Raw genomic sequence first — 25,989 nt, forward strand, 5'->3', positions numbered from 1 at the left:
GCAGCCCTTATCCATAGTCCTAAGGGAGCATTCATCCACTATCAATAAAGCAACAAAGGTAGCCCTATAATGCTGCAAGGAAATGTCTTATCACAACATTAAGATGCATGTTTACTGTAGGTGACTGTGTGATAAAGGAAGCTAATATAGACATGCCTTCAGGACTGTTTGATAAGCCATAGTTATACAGTAAAGGAAAGCGTTGAAGTCTGCTCCTTAGTGTTGCTGCGCTAATGATGTTTATGTCACTGTTTTGAGGATATTTACTTCAAAGTTGCTATGTGCTAGGCCATAGGCCATAGCATCATAGCAAGGGTTTCTTAGTGACTGCGTGGAGGGTTGTTAAATGCTACAGCTAGGCCGAGTTTGAAGAAAGGAGGACACAGGTCTATGTGGGCAGTTTTAAGGTAAAGGAAAAAAGATGTTTTGGTTGGCTGTAGGTGACAATTAGTGCAGCAACATGATGATAGTATGTACAACAGCATGTATCGGTACAACTGTAATGATTACAACATAGTGGAGGCAGTATGTACAACAGCATGTATGGGTACAACTGTGAGTGGTGCAGCATAGTGCACCATGATGGGTACAACCATGACTGGTTGCATCTTAGTGACAAGAGCAGCTCAGTGAATGGGTGCAACACAGTGACGGGTGCAACATGATGATGAGGTGCAGCACAGTGAGGTGCAGTATGGTGATGGAGTCACCTTAGAGGATCTGTTGAAGCAGTCTGCCTTCACCTAAGTTCAGATCAGCTACCTCATGTGACATCTTCTTAGAGAAGATCTTTGCTCTTATTTTGATAAGTCAAAATGTTGACTTCTGATGTATATGTACTATCTCTCTCTTTGTTGAACTATTGAATATCATATAAGAAGAATTGACGAAGGGTTTCCCCACATTGGGGTTTGTCCCTGGCTAGCGCCACATCTTGTGTCCTCTTGTCTTGGATTGTATTTTGCGATTTATATTTATGATCTATCTGCAGTTTACTTTAACGCTGATGTAATTGCTAATTTGGAAAAGATATTAAGCTAATTGTGAAAATCGAAATAAATTGCTCTAGCATAGAACATACATAAATTTAACACCCTAGCTAATGGGAGCAACGAAAATGTTAATTTTAGGTATGTTCTATTCTTAGAGCAATTTATTTCAATTTTCACAGTTAGCTCAATATCTTTTCCAGATTAGCAATCACATCAGCATTAAAGTAAACTGCAGATAGAACATAAACATAAATCGCAGAAGACAAGAGCACACAAGATGTGGCGCTAGCCAGGGACAAACTCCAATGTGGGGAAACCCTTGATCAATTCTTCTTATATGTTCTTCAATAGTTCAACAAAGAGAGAGAGGGAGATAGTACATTTACAACAGAAGTCAACACTTTGACTTATCTTAAATAAGAGCATAGATTATCTCTAAGTAGATGATACATGAGGTAACTGAACTCAGTTGAAGACATGCTGCTTCAACTGATTCTCCGAGGTGACTCCATCACCATGCTGCACCTATCATTGTGCTGCTCCTCATCAACATGCTGCACCTCACTGTGCTGCACCATGCTGCACCTATCATCACTACCCTGCATCTCATCATGCTTCACTAATCATGACTGTACCCATCATTGTACTGTTGTACAATGCTGATCTATGCTGTGCATTGCTGCTCCATGTACTTACTGTACCATGGTACCATTGCTGACCCAAGTACCATTGCTGCACTATGATCGCTGCATCATGTACTTGCTGTCCCATGTATCCACCATGAATCATTGCTGCTATGTACAGCTACACTGCTGTCCCACTGTGCCTTGTCCATCATGTACTTGCTGTCCATGTATTGTTGTATGTACAACTACACTGTTGTCCCACTGTGCCTTGTGTATCATGTACTTGCTGTCCATGTATTTTGCTGCACTATCACTAGGTCTTACTGCAGTTTTAGGTCTGCAATATAGTTGTTGTGACTGTGACTGGTTAGGGCATATTGGCAGCCCCTAAACAGTCCCCCAAGCAACCCTCCTTGGCTGCGGCCTATACTAGGAGAGGTGCTCAGCTAGCTTGATGTTGTTTTGGGCATGAACAACCCTCAATATACCCTACGTTGCCCTTCAACAGTGAGGTAGGGCCTGCGGCGTAAACACAACAATCTATGCTGCCTCTCCCAAGGCTTCTCCACCCAAGAACCACCTCAAACAACCCTGAAACTTATCCTCCCTGTCTCGGCCTTCAAGAACATACCCTCAACCCTCCAACCAGCACTTCGGTTACCCTAAAACAGTAGCTTGTATATCCTTCCATGAGCACTTAACACAGTCCCCAAACTGCCTCGCTGTGGTAGCCTCTTTGCTGCGTCTTAAGGGTTGTCCTCCATGACTAGAAACCCTTCCATAACATCGTATAGGGTTAGGGCATCATGGCTGCGTTTATCTATGAATAGATTGCGGCTAGGGCACGTTATTACATCAGCTATGGCTCCTCCAAAGTTGGGCTATAACCCTTCCTTAGATCTGTGGCTAGGGCTCCAAGATTAGGGCTAGCTTCCCTAAACAGTGGATAGATCTCCCTTTGAACTGCGGCTAAACCTTCACAAGACTTGTGGCTAGGCTTCATTCTGATAGCGGCTAGGGCATCCTTCTTTTGCTGCGTATAGGGTCTCCTTCTAGACCTACGTTTTTCCCTTAGAGATTCTTCTTTCCACTAAAACCCAAAACAAGTGGAGAAGAAGAAATCTCAAGAGAGTTGTGTGTACAAATGACTTGCAAGGCACTTGTATTTATACTAAAACGTGGAGCACAAGTGGGGGCAGTTTGGTTGTTGGCCGACCTTGACGAATTGTCCCATAACACAAATAAATTCATATCTCCATGAATACTTATCGGAATCAGATGATCTTTAGATCAATCCTACACCTCTCGATGAGAGGAATCCAAGAAAAATATCAGTTGCCATAAATAAGATGACCCACATGGAGTTTGGCCCTAGTTGCCAATTTTAACAGAAAAGGAGGGAATCCACTGAATAAGATCCGCCCTGAGAGAAGGATGGAGAGTGTGGGTATAGAGTGTGAGGGCTTCTTGTATGTACAGGGCTAGACATCTCTAGTTTGACTACTGGAAGAAACTAGAGAGGGCCTGGAGCCCCCCAAACAAGCAATCAAATCTCCCATATATCTCATAATAAATCGGGCAATAGAAGATGGATGTTGCTCTGACTTAATCTCTTGGAGATAACATAGTTAGCAGATTCTGTGTAAATGGCCTATTCGATGGTTTGTTTCAAATCACGGTCAATGGGAGCCAACTTTGAACAATCCTAAGGGAATCCATAGGGCGTGCATCCAATGGTGAAGCATGTAATGGGGATGAGGAATGAGTTCATCCCTCATCGTCACGAAGTGTGTAGCATAAAAGACAATCTTGTTCAATATGCTTGAAAGTGGTGTTGAAAATTGTTAGTTTTTGTAGCATCAGATGTGTTCTAGCCACAAAATTTGGTGGAGAGGCTAGAATACATGAGATCCCCAAAACCGAGAAATCGTTTTTGGAAATTCGACCTAGAGATGACTTAATTAGATTATTAATCATTTTTTTAAATGTTTCCTAAGTCTAAACTTAGGAAAGTTGGTTAATTACTAAGAATTAATTAAGTATAGGTGAGAATTCTCTAGAAACTCACACGGATCGATCCACAAATGATCTGAGCCATCGATTAAGATTTAATCTTGGTTGTTGGAGTCCCAACAGGAAGGTATAAGAAGGGATCGATGTGGTGATTGGGAATACACCAACAATTTGATTTTCTTGGAAGATTGATTTCTAGAGAGCGACAACAGTTGCCAGAGAGCCAAAGATCAAAGAAAAGACAGTGAGGGGTAGGGACAATTAGGCTGGAGGAAGTTTTCTAGATCCAGCAAGTGCATTTGTAGAGAGGCCGAAGTTTCTCCAAGAGGCTGCGCAGTCCTAGCGTCTAAGTCTCAGAACGCAGTATGATTTGCTAAGAGGGAAAGATGTCTTCAGTTCCAGAGGTCGGGAAGGAGATCCATAGTGCCAGAGAAGAATTTTCCTAGCCAGCAGCAGGCAGGACGACTTGATTAGTAGATGATTTAGGCAACAATTGCAGCATGCAGCTTCAGGTTGACGCAAACCCTACGCAAACCCAGTTGGACGACTTGCTTTTCAGTGACAGTCGAGAGCCAAAAATGCCCGGAGTGAGGGTAAATTTCCCTCTAGTATTTTTGCCAGTATTTTCTCTAAAATATTGCTAGTTTTCAGCATCTAGATTGTACTAAGAATTTCTCACTGCTGCATAATAATAAAAATTGTCAGTTGCTGCACTGATTTTCCCAAGTTGGGTTTTTCCGGGGACAATTATCCAAAAATAATGGTGTCAATTTTATTTTGTGTGTGTGCTAGTATTTTCTTAGTTTCTAGCGCTATTATTTCCGCAATATTTTACTTGTGAAGGTTGCAGTGTGATTTATTTGGTATTTGCTGTAGCAAATTAATTGTTAAAATTAATTAACAATTAGAAGAATAATATCTAGTAGCTGAAATAGGATTTTACTTTTTGAATTTTGATATGGTATCAGAGCATGGTTGATCAGCCGGGAAGCTCAGGAGTGGAGAAAAAAGTTCGCTGCTTAGAGGGAGCAACAGGCCGAAATTCTTGAGGCAGCGCAGTGTTCAGAGAGGTAGGTCGAATTGCTGGGCCAACTGTTCGATTTTCAGTTGTAGGGGTGTAGAAAATTCGATTTTCCCAGGAGAGTGATTCCAGCAGTTAGAGGGAGCAGATGCAGCTTAGATTTTCGCTGAGCAGATTTTTTGTTGGATGCAGAGGGTTTTGCAGTAGCAGAATCAGTGTTGGGTGAAAGAGAAAAGCACACACAACAGAGGGAAAATTTCTCTCAGGGAACTTTGAGTCTCAGAAGTTCTATTTTTCCGCGCAAATTGGCAGTAACAGCTAGCATATCTGTGAATTCCAGAAGGGAGTGCGAGTAGCAGGGAAGCAGAGGGAAAGAGGGAGTTTTCGACTTGATCAAAGATGGCCACAACTGGGCTTAGAGATTAGGATAGGTTGGATGGAGCTTCCAACCATGTCATCTGGAAGGCTAAGATGTCCTTCCTTCTAGATGAATATGGCCTGAAAGCCTGCATTGATAATGTAGTGGAAGTTGCTCAAAATGCAGACCAACTCAAGAAATATAGGAAGGAGGCGAAGCGATTAATCCTGGATGGAGTTCGAAACCATATAGTCTCACATATAGCGGCCAAGGGTGTGAAAAATCGGTGATCCGATTCCTACTGTAGCAAATTGATGATATTTCTCGTACTTGTTAATTACTTGCAGTTTTCTACCACAAATATCGAAATACATACATTGCAGCCTACACAAAATAAATATTTTGAAGACTAAATACGTCACAAGAGAGAAATAAACACACACACATCTACACAGTTGTTTTTGGACAATGTCCCCAGAAAAACCCACCTTGGGAAAACTGGTGCAGCAGCTAAGGGTTTTATTATTATGCAGTAGTTTCTGAGTACAAATCATTGATGTCCAAACTGGCTATCCGATGCAGAGAAAAACTAGGAAAAAGTTAGTGAGAAAAATCTCACATTGATTCGGGAGATTCGACACTGATCAGGGACAGGCTGGCTGGCCCCATGTTGCCTCTGTGTAGATTCTACATCAATCCTACGCAGCTCTGCGTCACACTTGTTGGGCTCTGCGTCATCTCCTCTTTTGATCTCCTGTTGTCTGGAAATTCGACCCTCTGGTCCTCCGGTCTCACACCTCGACTTTTGGCACTAGATCTCGACTCTCCTAGTTGAATTTCGAACTCCCTCTGAAGCTCTGCGTTGCCTCTCCATGGCACTGCGTTGCCTCTCTGAACTGCTCTATGCCTTCTTTGCCATGCACTCTTCGAATCTGGAAAATTCTCCTCCGAACTACTATCTCTGCCCCTCACTGCAAGAAGATCACTCGATCTCACTCTGGCAACTCAACGCTGGTACTCTTGAGAAATTCGATCTCTGATCTCTCGTTCAATGTGTACTCCAAGTTCCCATCGAACTCCTTATAATCTCTCATTGGAGCTCCAACGATCAAGATTAAAACATAATCAAGGCTAAGATTAACTGGGAGTTGATCCTCGTCTTTTTTTCTAGAAGATTCACACTTGATTTAATTAATACCCTTTAATTAACTAGGTTTCCTAATTTTAGACTTAGGGAACCATTTAAAAAAGTTAAATATTTTAATTAAACCATCACTAGGTGGAATTTTTCCAAACGATTTTTGGGTATTGAAGAATGCATGTGTCTTAGCCTCTCTACAAAATCTTGAGGCAAGTGCACATCCATGCTATAGAAATCAACATTCCCTCTTAGCGAGTAATGTGCTTTAGTGTTGCAACCTGCTGAAGCATCACTCTGTCTCTGCACCATCTCCTGTTGCGTTGCTGATGTCTAGTTGTATTGCCCACCAACTACTGCGCAACTTTGATTGTTGCATCTTGCTGTTGCTGGCCCTGTTGAACTATTGCCAATGCTGCATCTGCACTTCAACCCTCTCTCCATCTGCTGCTGCTACAACTGCAACATCTGCAACGGAAAAGCATCCAAAATACTGAACCAACTGTGTTCAGTATGATGCATCCGTCGTTTGAGTTCTTACTGCTACTAGTCTCTGTGTTGTCACTGAAGCCTTTGCGCTGTTGCTGACTCTGCTATGTGCCAACTACACTACTGCCAACTCTGCTATGCGCTACTCAGAATCCGACCGATACTAGCTACTGCATCTGCCACTCTGGCACCTGACTGCACCAACTGACACTGGTCCATCCTGCTATTGCTGACTATGGGCTCCCGTAGCATGGTATTGATCCAAGAGGTGGACTCCTCAAGGATCCTACCCATTCTGTAGCTCTCTGAGGCTATAACTCCAGATCACCTGAGCTCACCACTGGAGGCATCTCAACAATCATGACAAACTCTTCCTCCAGTCCGGAGGACAACGTGTCGATCTCTGCAGATTCAGCTTGTTGATCCTGCTTCTCCTCCTTGTCCTTCTTTCTTAGAGGGCACTGAGTGCTGTAGTGGCCTAACTCGCCATACCTGAAGCACTTGATCTTCGAAATATCCTTCTTTATTTTGCGTTGCTCCTACCGCCCCTTTGATGCAAGGCCACACCCTCCTCTTCCTTCACCTGCTTCGTCTCACTGCTGTTATTGCCATTGATGATGGCCTTCACCAGTTCACGCCTCATTTCCTCTTGCTACAGATTAGCCCACACAGGTTCCCAATCTGGTAGTTTCTCTTTAGCCAGGATGCTTTGGACGAAAATTTGCCAATCTTCAGAAACGTTATTCAGCGCTAATCGTACAAACTTTGAGGGTTGGGGCGCTGACCCTACTGAAGCCAGCTGGTCCTAGACATACTGAAGCCTCATAAAGAATGGGTCTACGCGCTCCCCTTTCTACATCCTCATGCATCTCATCTTCTCCTCTAAGTAAATCTTCTGCTACTCGGAAGATCCTTCGTATAGCATAGCTAAGGCTTCTCATATTTGTGAGGCAGTATCCTTGTCGGTTATATGGGATACTACATGATCTTGAACCCTGTTGAGAATGATCCTCTTAGTCTTCGCCATCTTAGCCTTGTACCTCTTGAGTGGATCTACATCGACAGGTACAACTACCACACTATCGACATAAGTTTTGAGATCATGCTCATATAGAAGGCAGGAGATCTTAGCCTTCTAGATCACATAGTTGGAGGCTCTGTCCAATCGATCTTGATCTCTCAACCTAGTTGATGCCATCTCTCTTGAAAAAGTTGAACTGCTCCTTCTCTTGTGCGCAGCTGCTGCCCAACTATTCGCACTCGCTTCTGGAGTGAGAAATCCCACACACAACTACTATTGCTCTGCTTGGAAAATTTGAACTTCTTGGTTAGAATTCCTTTGAGGAAGAAATTCCCTCAGTACGTTCAATTCTCTCCTTTTGACGCTATTCTGCGAGCAATTGCTGTAAAATAATTGCGTCCTAGATGAAGATTTGCTCTGTAAGGAAATTGCAGTGCTCCCTTCTTCCTCTAGAAAGCTTCGATCTGGAGAATCAAATTTCTCTGTCGACTCACTCAAAGAAATCGATCTAACTCAAAATTTCGACCTCCTTGGCTCAAGGACTGCCCTGCCTCTGGGGTGACCCGATTCCTACTGCAACAAACTGATGATATTTCTCCTACTTGTTAATCACTTGAACAAATTACTTGCATTTTTCTACAACAAATATCGAAATACATACACTGCAGCCTACACAAAACAAATATTGCAAAAACTAAATACGACACAGGAGAGAAATAAACAGACACACATCTACATAGTTGTTTTTGGACAATGTCCCCGGAAAAACCCAACTTGGGAAAACCAGTGCAACAATTGAGGGTTTTATTATTATGCAGTAGTTTCTGAGTACAATCGTTGGATGCCCAAAATGGCTATTCAGTATAGAGAAAAACTGGCAAAGAGTTAATGAGAAAAATCTCACCCTGATTCAGGAGATTCGACACTGATTAGGGACAGACTGGCTAGCCCCACACTGCCTCTGTGCAGCTTCTGCGTCAATCCTACGCAACTTTGCGTCACACTTGCTGGGCTCTGCATCACCTCCTCTTCTGATCTCCTGTTGTCTGGAAATTCGACCCTCTGGCCCTCCGGTCTCACACCCTGGCTTTTGGCACTAGATCTCGACTCTCCTAGCTGAATTTCGAACTCCCTCTGAAGCTCTACGTTGCCTCTGCGTGGCACTTCGCTGCCTCTCTAAACTCCTCTATGCCTTCTTTGCCTTGCACTCTTCGGATCTGGAAAACTCTCCTCCGAACTGCTATCCCTGCCCCTCACTGTAAGAAGATCACTCGATCTCACTTCGGCAACTCAATGCTTCTACTCTTGAGAAATTCGATCTTTGATCTCTCTTTCGATGTGTACTCCAAGTGCCCATCAAACTCCTTATAATCTCTCGTTGGAGCTCCAACGACCAAGATTAAAACATAATCAAGGGCTAAGATTATCTAGGAGTTGATCCTCGTCCTTTTTCTAGAAGATTCACACCTGATTTAATTAATACCCTTTACTTAACTAGATTTCCTAAGTTTAGACTTAGGGAGCCATTTAAAAAAGTTAATTATTTTAATTAAACCATCACCAGGTGGAATTTTCCCAAATGATTTCTGGGTATTGGAAATGCATGTGTCTTAGTCTCTCTGCAAAATATCGAGGCATGAGCACATCTGATGCTACAAAAATCAACAAAGGGAACAACCAACGAAATGCAAGATGCTCTCTCCACGCTATACCAGGGTACTTCTGAGCAGAGGAAGATGTTCCTAGAGGAGAAGCTGAGATGCATTAGGATGCAGAAGGGGGAAGGCATAGATCCCTTCCTCACCAGGATTCAGGAGGTTCGAGATCAACTGTCAGTTGTTGGGGCAACACCTCAACCTTCAGAGCTAGTAAGATTGACACTCAAAAGTTTCCCATAGGATTGGCATGTCTTCATCCAAAGTATATTGGGTAGAGACACGCTACCAGGTTGGGACAGAATGTGGGCTGATTTGCAGTAGGAGGAGTTGAGATGAGCTCTGTTGAAGAGCTCCATCAGTGGGAGGAGTAGAAGCGGATAGAAGGTGGTGAAGGAGGAGGAGAATGTGACCGTAACATCTAAGGGTCCCAGTCAAGGACAAGGGGAGCAAAGAAAAAAGAAGGACCTTTCTAAGGTCAAGTGCTTTAGGTGTGGCGAATTTGGCCACTACATTAGCTAGTGTCCTCTCAGAAAGAAGGACAAAAAGGAGAAGCATGACCAGGCTATTGAAAAGTGTAACTAGGTTCGGTCTTCATAATGACGTGTAATTGTGATTTTATGTAATTGATGAAAAGAAGAAAAATAAAATTATTATTGTAATGCTTTTATCATGGGTTTCATGAGCAAGGAATTCTATTTTAGTAATGGCTCCCATTGTGAGCCTTTAGGATTTGTCATCTAGTCATAAAGTCAAATTGAGTCAATGTCATGTATGAAGGGCCCTTCTTGGGCATGTTATGTTTTGTATGGGTCATTAGATAAGTATAAATAACCCTCCAAGACAAGCACAAGTATCTCCCTTCAAGTCGGCTTCAAATGGAATAATATTCTCTCCAAAGGACATGTTGGCCTAGCTGGATGACAAGTCATCTTATTATGAGGTTGCAACAAATATAAATAGGGCAAAACGTTCACACTTCAGAGTAGAATTTCGGTGAAGGAAGTCTGAAGTCAATAAGTGTGAAGGTCATCAAATAGAAGCCCTATAACTAGCGAGGAGATGGGAAGGAGAAGCGAGGTCTTTAGCTTTGTTTTTGGGACTTTTTTAAGGCGATCTACCTTCACACGCGCGAAGTAAAAGGACTGTTTTTCTATTGCAGAAAGGGCTGAAGTTATTACAGACCTATTGGAAGGGTAAATCAAGGAGGAAGCAAGGGTATACTACTAGTCGAGTTAGTAAAGAAGAGGTCAGCTACTAAAGCAAAGGAAAACAAGGCATAAGAGAGGATCTTATTCATGAGTTTGGGTTTCTGACTTTAGGGAGACCAAAATAACCGTAAGTTTGAAGGAAGTTGAAGTCAAAGAGAAGTCGAGAAGGAAGGAGTAGAACGTTGACTCTCATTGACTAAAGGAGGATTTGTGTCTTGGTCTTGGAGTGGCATATAGGTCAACGGTATTGCGCTTGGTATTCGTCAATTGGAATCTCTATAAGAAGAAGAATTTGTTCGTGTTTTCCTCTCAAAATGTGAGAGGTTTTGGCCTTGGCTGATAGCCTATATTCTGTGTCTCTTGTCTCTTTATAGTTTATGCATTTGTAGCTGTTTGATGAAGAAGAACACTAATAACCTAAGTAAAAGAAGATCCTAATCTAAAGAAGTAAAAAGCACTCACAAGCAATTACTAATAGAAGAGAAATCACTTAATTTCTATGCCCTAGATTTCTCAACACAGGCAACAGCGCATGCTGAGATAGATAGGTTGTTCTCCAGGTTGGAGGAAGACTTCGCTATGATAGCCCACATACCTCCAAGAGTGAGGTGGGGTGACTTGGAGTTGTAGCCCGAGAGAGCTACATAGATTGAGTAGGGTCGTTGAGGAGTCCACCTCATGGATCATTACTTGGCTACGAGGGCCCATAGTATTCAATAGCAGGATGGATTAGTGGCAGTTGATGTAGTCAGTACCAGAGTGACAGTTGAAAACTAGCAACAGTCAGATGCTAAGGAGCGCAGTGCAATGTTAAAAGTAGAGAAGGTGGCTCAGAGCAAAGTTGGCAGCACCACAGATTCTTCAGTGACATTGCAAATGCTAGTAGTAGTCAGAGACTTGGGAGACAAATGCATCATATTGAACACAGTTGATTCAATATTTTGGATGCTTCTTAGTTGTTGTAGTTGCAGTTGTAGCAGCAACAAATGACAGGGAGTTGTAGTGTAGATGTAGTGCAGATGCAGTGTTGGCAGCAGTATGGCATTGTCAACAACAACACAGATGCAACATTAGAGTTGCGTAGAGGTTGGTGGGCAGTATGACCAGACATCAGCGGCGTGACAGGAGGTGATACAAAGACAAGGTGTTGTAGCAGGATGTGCAGGGCTAGAACACATTCCTCGCTAATAGGGAGTGTTAGTTTTTGTAGCATCAGATGTGTTCTAGCCACGAAATTTGGTGGAGAGGCTAGAATACATGAGATCTCCAAAACCCAGAAATCGTTTCTGGAAATTCCACCTAGAGATGACTTAATTAGATTATTAACCAATTTTTTAATGTTTCCTAAGTCTAAACTTAGGAAAATTGGTTAATTAATCAAAATTAATTAAGTCAAGGTGAGAATTCTCTAGAAACTCACACAGATCGATCCAGAAATGATCTGAACCATCGATTAAGATTTAATCTTGGCCGTTGGAGTCCTTGTGAAAATTTGGAAGACCCAAATTTCTACTGCAGCAACTGATTAAGTTTCTTCTATTTGTCAAATTACTGAACAAATTATTTACTGCATCCTACAACAAATACCGAAACTAATACACTACAACCTTCACCAATTAAAATTATACGCGGAAACAAGAAATTGAGCAAGAAAGAAATACACAACACATGACACTGTTATTTTTGGACAAATGTCCCCAGAAAAACCCAAGGTGGGAAAATTGGTGCAACAGCTGAGGGTTTGTATTATAAGCAGTAGTTTTCTCAATACAATCTTTGGATGCATTACTGGCTATCCAATACAGAGGATCTGACTGGCAGAAGATTAGTGAGAAATACCTCACACTATCATTGGCAATCTGACATTGAACCAGGACCTGGATGGCTAGCCCCACGCTGGCTCAACCTATGTAGTTCTGCGTCAACCTCTCTGGGGATTTACGTCCCCTCTTCCTGGATCTCCTGCTGTTTGTAGCTTCGTTCCACCGGCGCTTCGGTCTCACACCCCGGCTTCTGGCGCTAGAAATCGACTTCCTAGCTGAATTTCAGACTCCCTCTGAAGCTCTGCGCTACCTTTGCATGAGCTTACGCTGCCTAGCGTAGCCTCTGCCCTGCCTCTTCTAGATCTCTCTCTTCCTTCTTTGCGATGTATTCTCGGATCAGGAAATCTCCCTCCAGAACTATCCCTACCCCTCACTACAAGAAATCTCCTCGATCAATTCTCTAGCAACTACTGCACTGCCCTCTCTGGGAAATTCGATCTCTTGATCTCTCTTCGATGTGTCTTCCGAATGCCCATCAAGCCTCTTCTTATAATCTTCTCGTTGAGAACCAACGACCCAGATTAGATTCTAATCAATGGCTCAGATCATTTTGGCTTGATCTTCGTCTTCTTCTAGAAGTTTCACCCCCAGTATAATTAATACCCTTTAATTATTTTAATTTCTTAAATTTAGACTTAGGCATCCATTAAAAATAATTAATTATTTTAATAAAACCTTCTCCGAGTGGAATTTCCCAAAATTATTTCTGGGTATTTTGGAATACATGTGTCCTAGCCTTCCTGCAAATTTTGAGGCTTAGAGCACATCCGATGCTACTAGAAATCAACACTTCCTCTTAGCGAGGTATGTGCTCTAGTAATGCAACCTGTTGAAGCATCAACCAGACTCTGTAACATCTCCCTCTGCGCTGCTGATGTCTAACATCACTGCCCACCAACTACTGCGCAAACGCTGCATCTGTACAGTAGCTGACCCTGTCACTACAAACACTGCATCTGTACTGCAACCTTTGTAAATTCTACGTCTGTGCTGCTGCTGGCCCTGCCATTGCCAACACTGCATCTGCACTGCAACCTTCTCCATTTACTGCTGCTACTGCATCAACAACGAAAAAGCATCCAAAATTACAAAACATGTGTTCAGTATGATGCATATGTTGTTGGAGTTCTGACTGCTGCTAGTTTCTGCAATGACCCTCTGAAGCCTTTGCGTTGTTGCTGACTTTGCATTGTGCCAACTGCACTGCTGCCAGTTCTGCTCTGCGCTGCTTAGTCTCTGGGGCTCCTAGCCACTGCAACTCTCACTCCGACACTCCTCTGCACCAACTGACACTGGTCCATCCTGCTACTTCTGATCAAGGCTCCCGTACCAAGGTTTTGATCCGAGAGGTGGACTCCTCATTTCCATCTACAGTTTTTTCGAGCTACAGTACTAGATCACCCCACCTCTCCCTTGGAGGTATTTGGGCAATCATGGCAAGCTCCTCCTTGATCTTTGTGGATGCAGCCTTCAGATCATGCTTCTCGTCCTTGTACTTCTTCTTGAGAGGACATTGTGTAGTGTAGTGACCAAATTCATCACACTTGAAACACTTGATCTTCGAGACGTCCTTCTTCTTTCTCCGCTGCCCCATAGATTCAAGTGCCGCATTCTCTTCCTCCTCCTTGGGCTTCGTCCCATTGTTGCTGCTGCCATGAAGTTTTCACTTGACTAAGTCTCGCTTCATCTCTTCCTGCTGAAGAGCGGCCCACATCCCTTCCCAATCTGACAATCTCTCTCTACCTAGGATACTCTGGACAAACACTTACCATTCTTTTGATACTGAATTCAGGGCCAACCTCACCATCTTGGTAGGCTGAGGTGTTGACCCCACAACTGCCAATGAGTCTCGGATTTCCTGAAACTTCGTTAGGAACAGATCAATGCGTTCTCCCTTCTGCATTTGCGTGGATCTCATCTTCTGTCCCACATACATCATCTGTTGCTTGGAAGATCCTTCATATAGCATGGCCAATGCTTCCCACATCTGCCGAGCAGTATCCTTGCCGATAATGTGACATACTACGTGATCTCTCACTTCGTCGAGGATCAATCGTTTGGCCTTCACCATTTCAGCCTTGTACTTTTTGAGCAGATCACGATCCGTGGGTACAACTACCACACTGTCGACATAGGTTTTGAGATCATGCTCATCCCAAAGGCATTAGTTCCTTGCCTTCTAGATCACATAGTTGGATGCACCTTCCAACCGACCCTGATCTCTTAAACAACTAGTTGCCGTCTCTGCCAACGAAATGTCGAACTGCCTCCTCTATCCTTTGCGCAGCACTAGGCTAGCCTACGCACTCCCTGTTGGAGTTAGTAGATCTTCTCCTCTCTGCTACTGCTTAACAATAGGGAAATCAAATTCCCTAACTAGGAATTCTCTGAGGAAGAAATTCCTTCAATAGTGTCTCCTTCTTCCTTTTGACGCTTTTCTGCCCCAGCAACTACAACAAAAAACTGCGTCTCACCAGAAAATTTATTTGCGTTGATGCTTCTGCGTTGCTCCCTCTAACACTGGCAAACTTCAATCTGGAAATATTACTCTCTATCAACTCACTCAGAGAGAGATTTTCCCACGAAAATTTTGCCATCCTTTCCTGGATTGTGCAATCCCTCTGGGGATTCAATTTGCTGCCTATACAACAATTTGACTTTCCTCCTTCTCTTTAGTGTTGGGCTCTTCCGACTTTGCCCTCTTGCTTCCCCTGCAACTCTGATATCATGTGAAAATTTGGAAGACCCAAATTTCTACTGCAGCAACTGATTAAGTTTCTTCTATTTGTTAAATTACTGAACAAATTATTTACTATGTCCTACAACAAATACCGAAACTTATACATTGGAGCCTTCACCAATTAAAATTATATGCGGAAACAAGAAACTGAGCAAGAAAGAAATACACAACACATGACACCGTTATTCTTGGACAAATGTCCCCAGAAAAACCCAATGTGGGAAAACTGGTGCAACAACTGAGGGTTTGTATTATTAAGTAGTAGTTTTCTGAATATAATCTTTGGGCGTCTTACTGGCTATCCAATACAAAGAATTTGACTAGCAGAAGATTAGTGAGAAATACCTCACAGTATCACTGGTGATTCGACACTCATCTAGGCCTTGAATGGCTGGTCTCACGTTGGCTCTGCGTAGTCACTGCATCAGCGTACGTAGCTTTGCGTCAACCTCTCTGCGGATCTGCATCACCTCGTCTCGGATCTCCTGCTGTTTGTAGCTTCGTTCCTTGGCTCTTCGGTCTCACACCCCAACTTTTGGCACTAGAACTCGACTTCCCAACTGAATTTCAAACTCCCTCTGAAGCTCTGGGCTGCCTCTACGTGAACTTACGCTGCCCAGCGTAGCCTCTGCGCTGCCTCTTCTAAATCTCTCTCTGCCTTCTCTGCGATGTATTCTCGTATCAAGAAATCTCCCTTCGGAACTATCCTTGCCCCTCACTGCAAGAAATCTTCTCGATCATTTCTCTAGCAACTGCTGCGTTGCTCTCTCTGAGATATTCAATCTCTTGATCTCTCTTCGATGTGTCTTCCAAATGCCCATCAAGCCTCTTCTTATAATCTTCTAGTTGAGAACCAACGGCCCAGATTAGATTCTAATCAATGGCTCAAATCATTTTGGCTTGATACTCATTTTCTTCTAGAAGTTCACCCCCAGTTTAATTAATACCCTTTAATTATTTTAATTTCCTAAGTTTAGACTTAGGCATCCATTAAAATAATTAATTATTTTAATAAAACCTTCTTCGGGTGGAATTTCCCAAAACGATTTCTGGGTATTCTGGAATACACGCGTCCTAACCTCCCTGCAAATTTTGAGGCTTAGAGAACATCCGATGCTACCATAAGTCAACAGTCCCAACAGGAAGACATAAGAAGGGATCGATGTGGTGATGGAAAATACACCAACAGTTTTATTTTCTTGGCAGATCGATTTCCAGAGAGCAACATTAGTTGCTAGAGAGCCATAGATCAAAGTAGAGACAGTGAGGGGTAGGTACTAAGGACAGTGAGGCTGGAGGAAGTTTTAAAAATCCAGCAAGTGCATTTGCAGAGAGGTCGAATTTTTTCCAGGAGGCTGCACAATCCTAGCGTAGAAGCCTTAGAAGGTAGTTTGATTTGCTGAGAGGTGACAATGTCTTCATTTCCAGAGGTCGCGAAGGAGTCCCATAATGCCAGAGAAGAATTTTCCCAGCCAGTAGCAGGCAGGACGACTTGATTAGTAGACGATTCATGCAGCAATTGTAGCAGGCAACTTCAGGTTGACGCAGGCCCTGCGTAGACCCAGTTGGTCGGCTTGCTTTTTAGTGACAGTTGAGAGCCATAATTGCCTGAAGTGAGGGTAAATTTCCCTCTAGTATTTTTGCCAATATTTTCTTTGTAGGATTGCCAGTTTTCGGCATCGAGATTGTACTAAGAATTTCTCACTGCTGCATAATAATAAATACCCTCAGCTGTTGAACGGTTTTCCCAAGATGGGTTTTTCTTGGGACAATTGTCCAAAAATAACGGTTTCAGTTTTATTGTGTGTGTGTTCTAGTATTTTGTTAGTTTCCAACGCTATTATTTCCGCAATATTTTATTTGTTAAGGTTGCAGCGTGATTTATTTGGTATTTGTTGTAGCAAATCAATTGTTAAAATTAATTAACAATTAGAAGAATAATTTCCAGTGGTTGCAATAGGATTTCAATTTTGGAATTTTCACAAAAACAATCTCTCCAGGAGGTCCAAGGACTCGTAGCCGTTGTTGATTTAGGTTGAAATGCAGGCTGCAAATTGAAGCGAGGACCTGTGAATAATATCCCCAGATAGTTATATGTGGTGGTGATCTCAATCTCCTCACCTTTAGAAAAGAAGTGGTGATTCTAGAGAATCTTCTTTGCTGTGTTGAAGATCATGGCCTTGGTTTTACTTGGGTTGACTGTCAACTGACAAAGATCACAAAGAAAGTGCCGGGGCATCTGGTTGTCTTTGCAATCAATATGGGGATGAGGCTAGGAGTGACAGTACCATATGATTTGCAAACAAAAAGAAATAAATCAGAACATGGTGTAGAAGGAAACCATCACCATCCTAGACGTGTTTGGTCAAGAAGGACTCCGACTCATCATTTTAGACCCCAAATAATATGGGGGAATAGGGGGAATCCCTATTTAACACCAATGGTACTGTAAATGAAATGTGATATACCATGTGTTGTGCACAGGTGACGAAGGATTGACTCGTATAGATGCATGATGGCTGAAAATAGGGTCTTTGAGATGCCAAGGTCTTTGAGTCTCTTGAATAAAGCCTCCCTAGGGATGGAATCAAAAGATTATTGAAAGTCTAGAAATCAACAATAAACTTTAGAAAAGCAATGAAAAGCTTCCTCAATGATGGCTCTGAGTATAAGGATGTGAGTAATAGTTTGGTGCTCACATCGAAATTTGACTTGTCCTCTAGCTTTGAGGTTTCATCGCTTAAGCTCTTGGGAGAGCTTCAAGTGGAGAACTATAGCATAAAGCTTCAGGAACGTGTGATCCACCATGATTGTCTTATGGTTATTGGGATTAGAGCTAGGTCTTGGTTTGTGTATTGGGTGAATAATGTGATGTGACCAAATCAATGGAAAACTTGTACAAACCACATGGATAAAGAGATCAACCAAGGAACCAAAGGATGAAGACTGTGTTTAAATAATTTTGCTTGGAAACCATCCTCATCTGCTACTTTGCTGCTGATCATTTCCTGCACAACCTATCTAATGTCCTTATCTGAGTGTAATAGGCATGAAGAAAGTGGAGATGTAACATGAATTTGGGGCTGCCTAGGGATATCACAAAGGGTGGAGATGTGAAAGAATATGGATCCACGGTTAAGGTCGAATGGGAGGGGGGATTGGTGGGGGAAGATGGTGCGGCATAAATGTCTAGGGGAGTGAGTAAAAGAGGTAAACATGTCATCTTCTTTGAGAGACAAAGAGGTGTTTTGTGGTGGAGAAGATGATGATAGGAGACTTTGATGTTGGGGTAAGAGTGATGAGCATGGGTGAATGAAATTGCTCATTACCCTAATGTTTTTTATCATTGAGAGATTTGGATATTTGGGGTACTCACTAGTTTGATTTCATGTGGATGGAACATATAATGAGGTATGGTGCCTCTTTGTCAGAGGTAACTCCTCACTGTTAGTTTTTGTAGTACTAGATATGTTTTAGCCATGAAATTTGGTGGAGAGGCTAGAATACATGAGATCTCCAAAACTCATAAATCGTTTATGGAAATTCCACCTAGAAGTGTCTCAATTAATTATTAATTGATTTTTAAATATTTCCTAAGTCTAAACTTTGGAATATGGTTAATAATCAGTATTAATTGAGATAATGTGAGAATAATCTAGAAACTTACACTGATCGGTCCAAAGACGATCCTAGCCATTGATTAACTTTTAATCTTGGCTGTTGGTGCTCCAACAGTGGATTATAAGAGGAAGTCGATGTGTTGATGGAGAATACACCAGTGTAGATACTTAGTTGCCCAAGCAATTCGATTTTATTAGTAGCAGCAACTCGGTAGAGAAGATAGAACCAGAGGGTGAGTAGCAGGTGGAAGAGGAGGGCAGCAGTATTCTGGGAGGAAGATTTCCAGTCCCCAGGAGAGGCAAAGGATTGAAGATCGAAATTTGCATAGGGCTAGCGCAAGCTCTGCGCAAAGGGTGATGCAGGAAGCTTAGTGCAGAGGCTAGGGAGGCAATGTCGAAGGCAAAAAATAGCTATGGGGTGAGGGAAAATTCTCACGATATTTTTGCTAGTATTTTCCTTATACTAGATTACTAGTTGTGCATCTAAATTATTGTATTCAGAATTGCTGCTAAAGATTATTAATAAAACCCTCATTTGCTGCACCTGTTTTCCCAAGTTGGGTTTTTTCGGAGACAATGTCCAAAAATAACGTGTCAAAATTCTTATGTGTGTGCTAGAATTTCTCAGTTTCTAGTATTTTGTTTTCCGCAGTTTTTTTATGTTGAAAATTGTGGTTGTGATTTTATTCGTTGTTTTCTGTAGCAAATAAACTACATAATTAAATTTTCAGTTAGAAGAATAATTTCTAGTGGTTGCAATAGATACAATTTCACACTCACTTCATTGATTTTCCATTAATCAAGCACACATATATATACAAAAGATGTCATGAGATTTGGTTTCAAATTCCAGGTCCAATATCTCTTCCTATTTTAAAAATTCAAATTTCAAATATTTATATATTTGCTAAATATTCTCCAAATCCCTGAGGATTAGGTGTTTAACATTCCCCCCCTTAATCCATAGGGTTGTTAGTGCGCCCATGCAGCATTCTAAATTTGATTTTTTTTTCAAATTTTTCTCTTCCAATTGCTTTGGTGAAGATGTTTGCAGTTTGCTCAGTTGTGGAACAATGTTTTAGATGAATAGTCTTGGCCTCTACTTGATATCAAATCAAATGATATTTTGAATTGATGTATTTGGTTCGATCACAAAATCTGGGATTCTCGGCCAATTTGATTGCAGAAGTATTGTCAATCAGAAGAGGAGTTGAATTCACTTGTTTCCCTTGTAAGTCTTCAAGAATTTTCCTAATCCACACAATCTCTTTTGTTGCTTGTGCAACTGCCACATATTCTGTCTCTTTTGTGGAATTTGTTGGAACTGAGTGTTTGAGTGACCTCTAGGAGACAACTCTTGATACAAGAGTCATACGCTAGGCTGAAGTAGATTCTCCATTTTCTTTGTCTCCATTAATGTCTGAATCAAAATATCCAATCAGGTTAAAGTCATCCACTTGTGAATATTTGAGTCCAATGCCTTGAGTTCGTTTCAAGTATTTTAGAACTCATGATGCAGCAGACCAATGTCTGACAACAAATGTAATATATGGTCTAGTAGTGTGAGGTGGATAAGACTTCCCATAAGTTGTTTGTATTAGTTGTCTTAAGTACTCTTTAAAATATAAACTCCAAGGAAACCATTAGTACAAAACACTAAATATTAATGACCATCACATGAAATAAGTGCATCAACAGTGTTTTCAGGATCATTCATAACATAAATTATTATTATTTACTAGTATTTTTTCAATTTTACATGCTATTTCAGGTTCCACATTCTTTGTTTTCCTTCCTTTTATATATAAACAATTTTGTTTCTTGTATTTGCAGGTATTGAATCAACTTATTGGTGGAATGGAAAGGTATTTTTGAATTTGAAATACATCAGTTGATTGGAATAATTAACATGAAAGACAAATATCTGATTAATGTAGTCCATGGAACTGTTCTTCTTGGATATGCAAGCAATGGCAAGGATATTACTAGAAACATGCATTTAGGACCATAAATGATTCAATATGAAAGATTTCTGAATTGCACAAAAAACGTTTGGTTCTTTTTTATTTGACATAAGCTATTGACGTGAATAGAATTTGTATCTAAAATTTGTTGGAAAATCAAAGATATTATTTTAGGGTTTGATTCTCTTTTCTTGATAATTACTTGTGAGTGTGTTGGCTTCTTTTACTTATTTATTATCTTATCCTTCATCAAGCAATTACCATATTATGTGTGTATAAAGATCACAAAACAAGAGACACAAGATATAGGTACATGCTAGCGAAAAACCCCCTCGAGGAGAAAACCTGTCGAGATAATTCTTCCTTTCAATAGTATTCTTTGAGACACTTTACGCTAGACCAAGACCAGAGTTTCCCTCCACAACATGTTAGCTTCCCAGATCTTCGACCTCTTCTAGCAACTTCGACTAGGCAGCAACTTTCGGCAACATGCATCTTCCGACAACAGCGAAATCTTAAGAGACTTCAATCTCCCAACCCAAACCACGAAACAGAGAGAGAGAGAGGCACCAAAAGTTTGATTCTCTTCCTCTCTGTAGACTTCCCCAAACACACACTTCTTTTGACCTCCTAGGAACAGACTTCGCACTTCTCCAACTCTTCTTGAGATATCAAACTTGCTTGAGAGTGCATGCTCCAAATGACTTTGACCTCCTTGTATATATAGGCTTCTCGTGGGTCGAATGAAGGTCCTTAGGCCGACATGATGTGGAGGGTACACAATTCATATTTGACTTGATACAAAAACTTTTTACATGATTCAAAAGCCCATGAAGGGTCTCTTTGAATATACAATGACTCTATAAACTCAATATTAATCCTAAAAGTCCACAACGGGGACGTTGACTAATATAATTATGACCCAACCATGAAACCCATGCTTTAATAAGTCATTGTTACAATAATAAAAAAATATTTTCTTTATTCTTTTGACAAGTACATTTCATAATGACTCAAGTACATTATTGAAGACCGAACATAGTTACATCCGAACATAGTTACATTTTCTAACAGTCCATCTTAACTAGGAAAGTATTCATAATGTACATATACTATGGAAGATCTCAAACTATATGAAAACATGAAGAAATTTTAGGCACTGCAATGCGAATGGACTAGATTCTTGACCAGGGAAATCTATCCAACCAGTCACTCAACAATTTAGGCACCGTAATGCCATGGACTAGATTCCTAGCTAGGTAAAACTATCCAACCAGGTATTCAAAAATTTAGGCACCGCAATGCCATGGACTATATTCTTGACCAGGGAAATCTATCCAAGTGGGACTAAGGTGGACTCAAGCTTTCAGCCCCTCTAGGTACCATCAGGTTTACTTGCTAACCACCAACACAAACATACATGTGTGTATCGAAAACATGGCTCAATAACCAACACCACCTTTTCAACTTCAGGATCCAGACATCAACACAGAGTGTCGGCCTGATGTCTCCCAGGCAATGCTTCACTCGCAAAGCCTCAACAAATCTCTTCCATTTCTTTATCATCAATACAATCACCAATATCTACCAAACCCAACAGGTTCCTTAGATATTCGAACTTCTTATTAGGAAGAGCCTTTGTTAGTATGTCTATTACCTGTTCATCTGTTGGGACATACTCTAACTTCACGATCCCATCCTGCACCAAGTTCCTAATAAAGTGGAACTTATTATTGATATGTTTCGTCCTCGAATGAAACACGGGATCTCCAGACATCTTGATACAACTTTGATTGTCACAATTAATCACAGTAGGACCCAGAGACTTCTCGAACAAATCTGTCAGAAGCTTCCTTAACCAATCAATCTCTTTTACTACTTCACATGCAACCACATATTCTGCCTCGGCACTACTTAATGCAATGGGATCTTGCTTCCTACTCATCCATGAGATCATAGCAACTCCCAGACTAAAGCATCCTCTAGTAGTGCTGCTTCCAGCGGTCTCACTGCCACCCCAATTAGAGTCTGTGAAGACAATTAGCTTGAATTCCTTACTATCATACTTTAGGTAGTGATGTATAGTGCCACGAAGATACCTCAATATATGTTTGGCAGCTATCTAGTGATCATGATGAGGTTCCAACTGAAACTGACTAAGAATGTTCATTGCAAAACATATATTTAGCCTAGTATTTACCAGATACATTAGGGAACCCACCAACTGACGAAATGAGGTAGGATCCACAAGACTAGAGTCAAAGCTCCTCGACTTCTTGAGGTTTGTGATCATAGGAGTAGTCATCGGCTTGGATTCCGTCATCCCAAATTTCTGCAATAAGTTGATGATACTTTCCTTTCCCCAAATATATCTCCCTAGGTCTCTTCCATACTTCTAGACCTAGGTAAGAGTGCATCAGTCCTAGATCCTTCATTTCAAATTCAGCTGCCAACATCTTCTTGCATTCTTGAATTCTTCGCTCTACCCCTGTGATGAATAGATCATCCACATATAGTAGAATAATGTTAGGCTTATTATCCACGACCTTGATGTATAGATTTGGATCAACAGAACTCTTTACGAACCCAATTCTAACTAGATATGCATCCATCCTTGCATACCATGCCCTAGGTGCTTGCTTCAAACCATATAAGGTCTTCTTAAGTCCGCAAACATGAGAGTCCTTGCTATTAATTTCAAAGCCTTTGGGTTGTTCGATATACACTTCCTCGTCAATGGTCCCATTCAGAAATGCGGTCTTCACATCCATTTGATGGATATTCCAACCCATTGTAGCAACCAATGAAACCATTGATCTAATGGTAGTGTACCTTGTTGTAGGTGCAAAGGCTTCTTCATAGTCAATACCTTCCTTTTGAGAGAAACCCCTTGCGACGAATCGTGCTTTGTACTTGTCTATCTATACTTCCATCAACAACATGTTTGATCTTGTAGATTCACTTCAATGTGACAATCGATTTGTCACTAGGTCTAGGAACGATCTCCCAAACCGCATTCTTCCTGATGGATTGATATTATTCCTGCATAGCTTTCTTCCAAACCTCTTCATGCTCAACTTCCTTGAATGTATATGGTTCGGCTTCAATTAACTTTGTCATATATGCAGCATAGCCAAAATATCTCTTCAATTTCTTACTTTCCCTGGAGGACCCTTTTTCAGCTTCATGTCCTTCAACATCTTCTAATGTAGCTTTCAACCAATTTGGCCTCTTCCTTGTGGTTGGGACAACCACTGGTTGAATAGGCTCACTTGGTCCTTCTTCTTCAACATTTGTAGTAGAGTTCTCATGATGAACTTCTTCGTCATCAAAATCGATAGGAATATCCTTTGATTTCTTGTAAACTTGATTTTCATCGAATATGACATCCTTGCTTACTTCAATGTGTCTTCCTTCCTTTATGTAAATTCTATATGGTTTTGAGGAAATACTATAACCGACTAATATTCCGTTGATACTTGTCGAGTCCAACTTCTTTTGCTTGTCTTTCAGAACATGGGTATATGCTGGACTTCCAAAGATTCGGAGATGATCCACACTCAGCTTTTTCCTTGTGAATACTTCCTCAGGTGTAGTATTATCAAGACTCTTATGAGGACTTCTATTTTGAATGTACACGACAATCATTGTTGCTTCATCCCATAAGAACTTTGGTAGATCTTGATCAAGGAGCGTAGTTTGAATGCCTTCTTCAATTGACCTATTCTTCCTTTCATCCAATCCATTTTGTTCGGGATAGTAGGGAACAATGAGCTCCCTCTTAATACTTGCATCCTTACAATATGCAATCAACTCTTTAGAAGTGTATTCCCCACCATTGTTAGACCTCAACATCTTTATCTTTCTGTCGGTTAGGGTTTCCACTTTAGCCCTGAACTCCTTGAACTTATCGAATACTTAATCTTTAGTTTTGAGTAGGTAGAGCCATGTCTTCCTAGAATGGTCATCAATGAATGCTACATAGTAAAGATGACCTCCAAGTGATTTGTCAGACATGGGCCCACACACATCGGAATGGATGAGGTCAAATATTTCTTTAGATCTAGTTTCACTGTGATGAAATGGCTTTCTAGTATGTTTCCCCAAAGAGCTTCCCTTGCACACACCTTCATGATCTAACTTCATATTAGGAATACCATGAACTAGTTGGCTGAGAGTAGGGATGACCCTATAATGAAGATGACCATATCTCCGATGCCATAGCTTAATGGGACTTATTTCCATATGCAACAAGGCTTGAGGATATGGTGTAATGACTCGGTAAAGACTTCCTTCATGAACTCCAATAACCCTAGCTTTATCAATGCTAGAGTCTTTTCCCCAAACCAATACTTTTCGATCAACAAAAGCAATCCTTTCCCCCAAAGTTACTTGGGAGTGAGAGCGGGAGCGACATTTTCAGAAGCTACCGGTTTGAGAGCGATTTTTTATATAATATATATATTTTTTATATTTTTATATTTTGATGCACATATGTTAACAAAAGCATGTAGAATGATGAATTATATATAAAAGGCATAAAAAACATAGATTGAACCATATAACAACAATCATCTAGAAGTTATAATCTTCATCAACCACGCCCACAAGTTAGTAACATACAACATATTGAGTCTCATGATTCATCAATCTTAAAATTTCAAGCTTTCAAAATTCAATATATAACATTTTTCATAATTGATCACCAATGTTGTAGTTGTAAGCTAAGTGTAACCATTACAACAAAGAATATCTAACATGAAATGAAATGAAATGAAGCAACTTTCAACTTTCATGAAACATCATATTCATAATTCATTACCAACGAGTTATAATTGCCAACTTCAAACTTAAATTGTCATATATTTTTTACAAAAAATATCATAATAAATATGAAAGAGTCAACAATTATTAAAACTACTAGAAACTAGAAAAGACAAGTAAATTTATTATCTACAGCCGCCATGAGAAATGCCTAATTTCTGAGCAGGTCGTGGTGGTCTTCTAGGAGTCTGCTCCCGCATAGTCGCATGACCAGAACCAAAAGGCACATGCCCTCCACGTGAGGATGTACATGGAGATGGCGACAACAAAGGAACAAGACTTGGAACTCGAGCACTGGCACTGCTACTGGATGGTGGGGGTGGCATGGTTGTTGTTGCTTCATCTTCATCTCTCATATGGTCTGCCTCCAATTCTTCAAGATGTATAGTGCCATCCTCCAAATTATCGTCCTCTTGGTGGTTGTCCCAAATTTTATATGTTGGATCCTCATAAGCCCGATCACAATAATGACTCAACAACCTCAAGTTGCAGTT

General features: G+C 41.1%; 1 protein-coding gene across 9 annotated transcripts in view; it reads left to right on the plus strand.

The window, feature by feature from the left end:
- Nucleotides 1-25,989, plus strand: part of LOC149231548 (uncharacterized) — a 303,271-nt gene that overhangs the window by 166,926 nt on the left and 110,356 nt on the right. For all 9 annotated transcript variants that reach the window (XR_016248077.1, XR_016248076.1, XM_089379231.1 and 6 more), the window contains one exon: nt 20,541-20,572. Coding sequence is in view for 7 of the 9 variants with exons in the window: in XM_089379231.1 (XP_089235357.1) it covers nt 20,541-20,572 (32 nt within the window). In the remaining 2 variants the exon portion in view is untranslated. The remainder of the gene's footprint in view (nt 1-20,540; nt 20,573-25,989) is intronic.

Source organism: Pinus tabuliformis, chromosome J (assembly GCF_031772625.1).
Source record: "Pinus tabuliformis cultivar Carrire ecotype Pingquan chromosome J, CPIR1, whole genome shotgun sequence".
NCBI lineage: Eukaryota > Viridiplantae > Streptophyta > Pinopsida > Pinales > Pinaceae > Pinus > Pinus tabuliformis.